General features: G+C 35.2%; 1 protein-coding gene across 1 annotated transcript in view; it reads right to left on the reverse strand.

Moving 5' to 3' along the window:
- LOC133328673 (solute carrier family 41 member 2) overlaps nt 1-11,591 on the reverse strand; it is an 82,117-nt gene extending 70,526 nt beyond the window's left edge. The window contains exon 1 of the mRNA XM_061537216.1: nt 11,551-11,591. Coding sequence (XP_061393200.1) covers nt 11,551-11,569 — 19 coding nt within the window. The 5' untranslated portion in view covers nt 11,570-11,591. The remainder of the gene's footprint in view (nt 1-11,550) is intronic.
- Between the last annotated feature and the right edge of the window lie 426 nt (nt 11,592-12,017).

A 12,017-nucleotide genomic window follows, 5' to 3' on the forward strand; every position in this document is an offset into this window, starting at 1 on the left:
TGTTGGAGTTTAGGATAGGTGAACCAAAGGGTATCGAAAAAGTACTGCAATGTACTAAATTTTGTACAATTTCGTAGCATGTTAACGGATAGAGGTTAAATCTAAAAATTTGACATCGATATTAGGGGTGGTTTTGGAAGTGAATTATTTTGTATATTAAAAGTACTATACAGTACTAAATTTTGTACAATTTGAACTTGGGGTAACGGATGGAGCTGAAATCCTGAATTTTGAAATTAACATTACCGTCGGAGTATAGGATTGGGATATGGATGTAGTTTTTGAAATTTATACTTATGTATACAAAATGATACCAAATTTGTTATACTAAATGGTACTAAATTTGGTACAATTTGCATTTCGGGTGAACCAATTGGGCTTGAATCTTGAAATTTTGACTTAAGATCACGGATGGGGTGTACGAATGTGGTATGTAGGAAGTTTTGGAATTTTCTATTGATGTGTACTAAATGGTACTAAATTTAGAACAGTTTCAATTTAATTGAACTGATAGGACTGACATCCTAAAATTGGGAGATACGATTTATAATGCATTGTACGATTGGGTATGTAGTAAGTTTTGGAAATTCGTACTTACGTGTACTAAATGGTACTAAAATTTGGTACAATTTGAATTTGAGTAATCATTCGTACATTTGGTACAATTTGAATTTAAAACTGGGATCATAAAATTTGAAATTACACATTGCCGTCGGAGTGTATGATTGGGGTATGTCGGAAGTTTTGGAACTTTTGTACTAATATGTACTATTTAGTACCATAATTTGGTACAATTTGATTATGGGTGAATCGTAAAGTTGGAATCCTGGAGTTGGGAAATAAGATTTCTATTGGAGTGTAGGATTGGGGTGCGTAGGAAATTTTGAACATTCGTATCTATACGTAGGTACTAAATTCGGTACAATTTGGATTTGGGTGAATCGATTGGACTAGAAGAATATGATTTCTAGAATTGGGGTATGTAAGAAGTTGGAGTGGAGGAATGTAGAAATTTTTGGAAATTCGCACTTGTGTGAACTAAGTGGTACTAAATTTGGTGCAATTTGGATTTGGGTGAACCGATCGGGCTGGAATCGTGAAATTGGAAAATATATTAATGTGAACTAAGAGATACTAAGTTTGGTAACATTTAGATTTGGGAGAATCTATAGAGATCGAATCATGAAATTTGAAATTAGTTTTGTAAGAGTACAAAGGGTAACAAATGGTACACATATTTATTATAGATCTAAATTTCCGTTGCGGTCAGAATTGGCGTGTAGTGTTGAGATATGGAGGTAGTTTTGGAAATGCGTACTATAAGAGAACAATTGTAATAAATGGTACTCAAATTTTAATCGTGGTCGATATGGGTGTGTAGTTTAATTAGCTCTTCTGGCATATGCAGTTTTGTGTGAACACAACATTTTGAAATATTTCCCACATTCGCTAACGAAGTAGCGGGCTGCCTAACTTTCCAATAAATATTATGGACAGAGATGGTCTGTCAGAAACAGTGACGTAAATAACATACATTTCCGATGTATAATACATACGTCAACCATTAGGTTTGTGACAAAATAGCTATTTCCATTAATAAATTTGAAAATTACGTATGAATTACTCAAATCCATATAAAATTTCAAAAATTTCTTCTCAAAAAAGTTTAGAAATTTTTATCAGTTCTAGTAAGGAATAGTTAGATATATGTAAAAATAATATATATTCTTGAAAATAAATGTATATGGTGATAATATTGAAATAAATGACGTTTACTACATTTTTTACATTTTATACAGGTATATGACGTCTTGGACGTTTACACCTTTTTGACAGTCGAAAACCTAAAAATTCGTCACACGGACCATCCCTGATTATGGATTATTTTCAAATAAATTTTAAACGTTGAGATATTTATTCAGATTTTCAATTAAACATTTACCTATGTTCTTAACTAAATGCTCATGAGTGTAATGATGTTTTGAAATGAGAAAATGAAATCATGTTCACGAGAGAGTGAGAATTAAAATGTGTTCTTTGATTTATTTCCCAGCACCAATAAAATTTCAAAATGTATTTATTAAAATTGTATTGTTTATTCCTACCTTCCTCATCGCCGGGTAATTTGGAATATCCTTGTGCTAAACGTATACCTAAAAATGAGTTCATTTTGTTGGTTTCTCAGTCTTTTTTAATTGTTTAGCTTAACTTTGTGGTTTCATTCCAATATTTTGTTAAGTTCAGTTCACTAACTTTTTAATAACACCGTCGGACTAACAATAATTCCATCAATTTTGTTAAGCATCAAAATGCTAATGACATCAAAAAAACTGTTGAAATTTTGATTTTAAGAGGAAGCAGTTTTTTGTTTTGTTCTCTTTATGCTTATTTGTTGTGTTTTTGTTTTCAAATGTTTTGTATTCTTCTTGCCCGTTTCCAAAAAAAAAAGTTATGACTTTAATTTTTGAAACCAAAATATTATTTAAGTATAAAAAGCCCAAATGAAACACAGACAAAACACAGGTTTCGTTAAGGTGGGTGAGCATCACAGTGTGGTGCAAAATTTTAGCAAAACAAATATTTTTGTTGATATTATTTTTTTCAATGGAAATAAATGTGATTATATCATGCCCAAAGAGAGCAGATTTTTTGTTTTAATATTTTTAAGTTTAGAATATTGTTGTAGCTATATTTGTGTCCACCACTGTTAATGAGCCTCTTGTCTGAACTCATTTAACTCCGTCTCACATAAGTGATTTCGCGCGATTAGCTTAGAAAAACAAGAACATTAGCGTAGTTTGCGATAAAACAAAGAAGAAGAAAACAAAACAAATGTCAGTTGGAAGAGTTAACCATTCTTAGTGTTCACATTGTTTGTTTTATTTTGAGAACAAAAATAAAAAAACACGAGCACACACCACCCACGTTTTCAAAAATTTTTTGTTTCTTTTTTTGGGGGAACGCGTTTCACAAAACACTCTTCTCCGTTTAACCAAAGAAATACTGAATTAGGTTTTCAATTTTTATTTACTTGCCAGGTAATTCATTCAAATGCTCCCTGTCGAATTGAGATCAAGCAAATCAGTGATTTGTTTCACCTCGTTCGTTTATCTCACCGCGTTGCTACAGATAAATGCATTCCGTTTCAAACAAAAACACCTAATATTGAATATTTAATATGGTGTAGATAGGTAGGTATGTAGAAAATATTAATCGACATTTGCATAATGATGAGAATATTCAAATATACAAATTCGGGTTCAATTTCTTCTAACAACATTTTTTAATCACCTGCACAGGGTGTCGGCGGTGAGTGCATTAAACTGAGTGCGACGTCGCCTGCCCCCTTTTAACAGTTTTTATTTGTATAATTTTGTATTTACGTATTATACTTATCATGATCTAATTTAAATTGTGGCACCCATTATTGTTCCGATTTATTTTTTAACCGCAAACAATTGTAAATAATAAAATAATTTATTTGATATAATTGTAGGCAAGTCATATGAGGTCTGTTTAAGAAGGACCTGATTTGTGTATGCTCTCAGCCTAGCCATGAGGATACACAGTATATCAGGAATGATCCAAACATTGCATAGGGTAATACTTCTTTCCTACTTCAATCTGATTCGATGATAGGGTATAGCAGTTGAGTATTTAGCAAAACTAATAATATTATTACGATAGCTTCTTAGGTCCAGAAAATCGTGTTCAAATTTGAAAGCCATTGGATAACTAGATTTTGAGTTATCATGGAGTGACGAAGGGGATGATAGATACCAAGCAATGGCTCTGATTGGCTTGAACATGGTGAAGCTCAAGCTTATCTTGATCCCTCTTTCATCTCAACTGTGGACACTGACCTCCCCGTGTTGTCACCTGCCCACACACGGAAAACCCACTCCTACTACGAAAAAGCAACAAAAAAGAAAACCAAACCCCCTCTAATGTTGACGACCCACGCAAAAGTATGACGGACCTCGATCTGCGAATCTGCACTTGGAATGCCCGCACGTTGCATGGAACAGGAGCAGTTTTCGCTTTGGCGGATGTACTCAAGAAGTACAAAAAGCCGATATTATTACCTTACAGGAAATGCGATGGAAAGGGACTGGTGTAAGTAAATCAGATGATTACGCCCTGTATTATAGCTGCCATGAAACGAGACGTAAATTTGGCTGCGGATTTATGGTTAATAGGAGAATAAAATACCTCGTCTCCAGATTCATTCCCGTAGATAAGCGAACTGCTAAAATCCGTATAAAAGCGAAGTTCTTCTACATCAGTCTCATTTGCGCCCATACTCCGACGGAAGACAAAGCTGAACAGATCAAAGACATATTTTACGAGCGCCTAGAAACAACATATGACCGCTGCCTTGGCCATGACATTAAAATTCAGCTAGGAGATTTTAATGCCAAAATTGGAAGGATCGGAAGTTGATAGACTTCGCGGCAGCAAAAAACATGGTAGTTAGCAGCACCAGATTCAAGCATCTCGATCAAGCAACGAGAAATCAAATTGATGGAAAGGGACTGGTGTAAGTAAGTCAGATGATTACGCCCTGTATTATAGCTGCCATGAAACGAGACGTAAATTTGGCTGCGGATTTATGGTTAATAGGAGAATAAAATACCTCGTCTCCATTCGCCCAGACGCTCGATCGTCTAAAGCAAATCGAGATGTCCAGGAGTCAGAATGAAGTCCGGAAATTTTACCAACGAGTAGAAAATCAAACCGAAGGCTTTGGTGCAGGCAAATCGTCCTATAGAAATGAAGATGGAAACCTGGTGGCAGATACAGATAGAGTCTTGAGTATCTGAAAGCGAGAATTTTGCAACGCTTCTGGTATCAAATAGTGGCGGTGATGAAGATACCCCAGAATGAGAGATGACGGTATAGATTGTATACCACCTAGCCAAGATGAGACAAGAATAGCAATCAATCGGCTGAAGAACAATAAATCAGCCGATGGATTACCAGCCAAAATATACAAGGCAGGTGGTCAGATGCTGGCCAGAGCATGCATCAGCCGATAAGTACAATTTGACTAGAGAAATGCATGCCCAATGGTTGGAACCTCAGCATCATGTTTCCCGTGCACAAAAAAGGAGACACGAAGAAATATGCCAATTATCGAGGAATTAGTACCCTTTCCATCACATATAAAGTGCTATACAGCGTGCTGTGTGAACGACTGAAGCCAATGATCAATGACATTATTGGATCATACCAATGCGGCTTCAGACCTGGTAAATCCACTATTGACCAAATTTTCACTCTGAGCCAAATCCTGGAAAAGTCCCACGAAAAATACATGGACACATTCAAGCTATTCGTTGACTATAAAGTCGCATTCGACAGCCTTATCCGTTCAGAGGTGTTCAAAACCATGTTCGGTATTCCTGTAAAATTAATACGACTATGCAGGATAACTTTAACTGGCACAAGGTCAGCAGTTAAAGTCGGAAAGGGCCTCTCGGAGCCTTTCATACCGGATGAGGGTTCAGACAAGGTGATAGTTTGTCATGTGATCTTTTTAACATCCAGCTGGAAAAGGTCATACGATAGGAAATTACACTCTATACACCAAACAACACATGTTACTCGCCTACGGCGATGACATCGATATAATGGGTCGAACATTGCGAGCAGTAACTGCCACTTTTGAGCAAATTGAGAAGGAGTCTGCCAAAGTGAGTCTGGCAGTAAACGGGGAGAAGACCAAGCTGATGGTATCAACGTGCAAGACGTCCACTAGACTATGAAATCTACTGCCTTGAGGTTGTCAATCATTTTATATACCTCGGTACCCGCCCATAAATAAATTTAATGAAATTCGGAGAATGATAGTATTGGCCAAAAGATGGTACTATGGTCTAAGTAAGCAGTTTAGAAATAAGTTCACCACTCGTCGGACCAAACTCACATTCTACAAGACGCTGATACTACCCGTGCTGGCGTATGGATCAGAAGCATGGGTACTTGTGCAAGCTGATGAGACAGCTCTGAGACAGTGTTTGAAAGAAAAATTCTCCCAAAGATATACCGGTCGATCTGCGTCGACGGTGAATATCGGCATCGAATGAACAACGAGCTTTAGCACATCGACATAGTTATTACGCAAAAAAAAAATTATTTCAAGAAAAAAAGAACCGGTTTTCTAAATTTTAGAACCGGATATTCAGATAATAAAACCGGGTTTAATGCATTATATGCATATCAGTTATACATGGGCATCGACATAGTTATTACGCAAAAAAAAAAAAATCAAAAAAAAAAAGAACCGGTTTTCCAAAATTTTGAACCGGATATTGAGATGTGTTATATACATATCATTAGAAGGCTAATAAATAAACGTGCTAAATTTATTGAACCGGACTTTTATCGGTTTTATTATCGGAATACCCGGGTCAACGATCCGGTTCTTCTTTTCCGCGAAATTTATTTTTTACGTATTTGGCATAATTATATATGTTTTTAGTACATAGTTCGCATGAATCCGACAGTTTTTCATAATAAAGAATTTATACTGAAGTTATTGAAATGCATACAAATAGGGTTTTAGTATCATGATACGGGTAAAATCGAGTAAAGGCCATTGAAACGTTTAAATATCGATTTCTCGTCTTTGAGGACCCCACATAAAATCGTATGGGCAACATTTTTGTAGAATATTGCGAGGATGAAAAATCACATCTTATAATAATTATAGTCCGGTTCAATAAATTAAAGATGAAAAGGACACATAAGGATTCGAGTTAGAAGGACGAAATATTCTACAAAATAATTCCTCATTCGATATTACTGAAGAAATGTAATCTCAAAAAATACACACAATAGCTGGAAATTAAGGTACGAAGCTATTTCTCCATGTATAATAAATAGGGTCGACAGCAAAAAACTGATCACGCCAACTCTTCGAACTTTGACTTATGACGATTTTTTCCTTCTGGGGTAGGAATTTTCCTACCAAATTACTATTCGTGGTGATGAACTTAAGTCGTTGTATACCTATAGTAGATCTAAATCCTACATAAGGCCACCATTGGCTAACTTGATTGCGGAAGCCATTTGGTTAATCTCTTCAATCCGATAATAATGAAATCGAACAGCTATTGAAAAGCCTACTTACACATATCGATAAGAAATGAATGTCAAATGGGCGCGTCATATTTTTTTTTTTTTTTTGCTAATCAGTGACATTTCCTTGCCGCACAATTTTGATTGACATTCCCCGATAATATTTCGATCTACTCGTTCTACAGTGGCCAATTCTATTGTTTGTACAACATTTGGCAGCACTTCGAAGTTATTTGCAGGGGTCGTGCGTAAATAGGCATAACATAACAACAAAAACAACATATTTTTCTCACATTGGCCCCCCATAAAAGGTAGGTGGCCGAACCGCCTCTAACCATCATGTAATGAAATGTTTGCGCGATAATTACTCAAATTAAATGCCATAAATATTCGCATAGTTATTTGTGCGGGATTTTTTGTTGTACATGTGGGCCTACTTGTTGTTGTTGTTATTACAAAGTGTTTTTTTTTTTGCAAATCGAAGAAGGCCAATAATTTTACACGCAATATTTGAACTTTACAAAAAATACAAATTTGCACGTAAAGTTTTTGTTGTTGTTGTTAGTATTTATCGGTCAAGTGCGGGGATTTTTTTCTATTTTTGGAATTCGCCAAGCACTATTATGTTTGGAGGTGTGTTCTTGAAATTTTATTTTTAATATATTTGCATTTATAGTAGTTCATTAATCGGTCAATGACAGGTAATTTGAATTTCAATTTAATTGAATTTGAAAATATTAAAAAAAAATATTTTGTTCAAGGACTATCCATAGGCGTGGATTTTAAGGAATACTTTTTCAAGGACTATCCATAGGCGTGGATTTTTAAGGAATATTTTTTCAAGGACTATCCATAGGCGTTGATTTTTAAGGAATATTTTTTCAAGGACTATCCATAGGCGTGGATTTTTAAGGAATATTTTTTCAAGGACTATCCATAGGCGTGGATTTTTAAGGAATATTTTTTCAAGGACTATCCATAGGCGTGGATTTTTAAGGAATATTTTTTCAAGGACTATCCATAGGCGTGGATTTTTAAGGAATATTTTTTCAAGGACTATCCATAGGCGTGGATTTTTAAGGAATATTTTTTCAAGGACTATCCATAGGCGTGGATTTTTAAGGAATATTTTTTCAAGGACTATCCATAGGCGTGGATTTTTAAGGAATATTTTTTCAAGGACTATCCATGGGCGTGGATTTTTAAGGAATATTTTTTCAAGGACTATCCATGGGCGTGGATTTTTAAGGAATATTTTTTCAAGGACTTCTGGTAAGTGGATACCCCAGAAACAATAATAGATGACGGTATAGAGTGTATACCACCTAGACAAGATGAAGTCAGAATAGCAATCAATCCGCTGAAGAATAATAAAGCAGCAGGTGCCGATGGGTTACAAGCCGAACTATTCAAGACTGGTGGTCAGATGCTGGTAGGGATCATGCACCAGCTGATTAGTGCAATTTGGCTAGAAGAATGCATGCCTAATGATTGGAACCTCAGCATCCTGTGGAGACAAGACGATATGCGCCAACTATAGAGGAATAAGTCTCCTTCCCATCGCATATAAAGTGCTATCCAGCGTACTGTGAGAACGACTGAAGCCAATTGTCAATGACATTATTGGTCCATACCAAAATGGCTTCAGACCTGGCAAATCCACCATTGGCCAGATGTTCACTCTATGCCAAATCCTGCAAAAACCCCACGAAAAACACATCGACACATTCCACCTATTTGTCGACAATAAAGCCGCATTCGACAGCCTTATTCGTTCAGAGGTGTTGAAAGCCATGTCTGCGTTTGGCATTCCTGCAAAATTAATTCGGCTATGCAGCATAACTTTAACTGGCACAAGATCAGCAGTTAAAGTCGGAAAGGGCCTCTCGGAACCTTTTAAGGATTCAGACAAGGTGACAGTTCGTCGTATGACCTTTTTAACATCCTGCTGGAAAAGGTCATACGAGAGGAAAAGTGAACAGAAATGGTACTCAGTACACCAAACAACACATGTTACTCGCCACATCACATCGACATAATGGGTCGAACATTGAGAGCGGTAACAGCCACCTTTTAACAAATTGAGAAGGAGTCTGCCAAAGTGGGTCTGACAGTAAACGGCGTGAAGACCAAGCTGATTTTATCAAGGCGCAAGACTTCCATTAGACTCGCATCAACTGTGGAACCTGAAAACTACAGCTTCGAGGTAGTCAAAGATTTTATATACCTTGGTACCGCCATAAATAAAACGAATGACATCAGTTTTGAAATTTGGAGACGGATAGTGATGGCCAACCGATGCTACTATGGTCTGAGCAAACAACTCAAAAGCAAGGCCCCCTTCCGTCAGACCAAACTCACACTCTACAAGACGCTGATACTACCGGTGCTGTTATATGGATCTGAAGCATAGGTACTTACTCAAGCAGATGAGGCAGCTCTTGGATGGTTTGAGAGAAAAAATTCTCCGAAAGATCTATAGGCCGATCTGCGTTGACGGTGAATATCGCCGTCGAATGAACCATGAGTTGCACCAGCTATTCTCGGACATCGACATTGTTAGACGTATTGAACTGCAGCGACTACGTTGGCTAGGTCATGTTGTGAGAATGGATGAATATGTCTCAGCCCAAAAGGCATATAAAAGTGAACCAGCTGATGGTTCATGCAGAAGAGGAAGGCCAAGAATACGTTGGAAAGATCAAGTCGAAGACAACATCGCCGAAAATGGTGTTTCAAATTGGAAAAACTGAGCAAAAGACCGACGCGCCTGGAAATCTTTTCTAAGCTCGGCTTATGGTTTCGTTCCATAAGCCAGCTAAGCAAGTAAGTATCCATAGGCGTGGATTTTAAAAATAACGATTTTTAAGGACTATCCATCCATAGGCGTGGATTTTAAAAATAACGATTTTTAAGGACTATCCATAGGCGTGGAATTTAAAAGTAACGATTTTTAAGGACTATCGTGGATTTTAAAAATATTTTTAAGGACTATCCATAGGCGTGGATTTTAAAAATAACGATTTTTAAGGACTATCCATATAGGCGTGATTTTAAAAATAACGATTTTTAAGGACTATCCATAGGCGTGGATTTTAAAAATAACGATTTTTAAGGACTATCCATAGGCGTGGATTTTAAAAATAACGATTTTTAAGGACTATCCATCCATAGGCGTGGATTTTAAAAATAACGATTTTTAAGGACTATCCATCCATAGGCGTGGATTTTAAAAATAACGATTTTTAAGGACTATCCATCCATAGGCGTGGATTTTAAAAATAACGATTTTTAAGGACTATCCATAGGCGTGGATTTTAAAAATAACGATTTTTAAGGACTATCCATAGGCGTGGATTTTAAAAATGACTATGGATAGTCCATAAAAATAATAATAAAAAATAATTATTTTTATGGACTATCCATAGTCGTGGATTTTAAAAATAACAATTTTTAAGGACTATCTATAGGCGTGGATTTTAAAAATAACAATTTTTAAGGACTATCCATAGGCGTGGAATTTAAAAATAACGATTTTTAAGGACTATCCATAGGCGTGGATTTTAAAAATGACTATGGATAGTCCATAAAAATAATAATAAAAAATAATTATTTTTATGGACTATCCATAGTCGTGGATTTTAAAAATAACAATTTTTAAGGACTATCTATAGGCGTGGATTTTAAAAATAACAATTTTTAAGGACTATCCATAGGCGTGGAATTTAAAAATAACGATTTTTAAGGACTATCCATCCATAGGCGTGGATTTTAAAAATAACGATTTTTAAGGACTATCCATCCATAGGCGTGGATTTTAAAAATAACGATTTTTAAGGACTATCCATAGGCGTGGATTTTAAAAATAACGATTTTTAAGGACTATCCATAGGCGTGGATTTTAAAAATAACGATTTTTAAGGACTATCCATAGGCGTGGATTTTAAAAATAACGATTTTTAAGGACTATGGAAAGTGCATATAGGGTGTTCACCTTATAATGTGCTCTACATATAGAGATCTGCAGTTCAATTTTAAAACCATAATAAAATCCCAGCCAGAACGAAAAATATTCCCCATAACACATCATATACACAGCCCACACACATTCATACCTTTGACGGGATTCCCTGTAGCTTCTTTACTTTCGATTCGAATCGAATCAATAATCCAATTTCATTCAATCCGTAATGTTCAATAACCGCGTAATGAAAAAAATGCGTATCGTTCAGAATGAAATGCGGAATGAATAAAAATAATGACGAGCGGCTCTGATGACGATGATGAATGTAATTGTTAAAGCAGAAAAGGATGAATAACACAACATAATGTTTGACAAATAAAATTAAAGCAGAATAATGAATAATTTATAATGCATGGTGAGGAGAAATAAAGAATATATAAACAAATAATGTGATGATAAAAATAAAATAAATTAAAAAAATAAATAAAAAATTAAAGGCTTACTAATTTGTCGTCTTCTCATGGTGGCGCTACAAAATCAAGCAGTTTTGGATTTTGATTCAGAGAGAAACTAAAAATAATGAGAGATTTGTTTCTATTTTGCTGGCACTTATTGAAGCTGAAAAAAAAATAAAATAAAACATAAAAAATAAATAAAAATATATATAACAAAACATATTTTTACATAAATAAAAAAAATATAAAATCATCAAAAATATAAACCATATTTTATATTAAAAATTATGATCTAATATTTTTTTTAAATATTTTGTAGACATCCTTTTCTTTCACCACTCATCAGCTATGACATCAATATTTCCAAATACATTTGTATTGTTCGTTAAATAAGTTGTTAAATTCCCAATTATTTTTTTAGTTTTATACCTGCATCTTGTCTCTGTCATATGTGTGTTATTCTTCCAATAAAAATTTTTTTCTGGCAATAAAAATAACGTTTCGAAATTTAACAG

The sequence above is a fragment of the Musca vetustissima genome, unplaced genomic scaffold (genome assembly GCF_032173495.1).
Source record: "Musca vetustissima isolate MV318-11 ecotype Yass unplaced genomic scaffold, APGP_CSIRO_Mvet_v1 utg1843, whole genome shotgun sequence".
Taxonomy (NCBI): Eukaryota; Metazoa; Arthropoda; class Insecta; order Diptera; family Muscidae; genus Musca; species Musca vetustissima.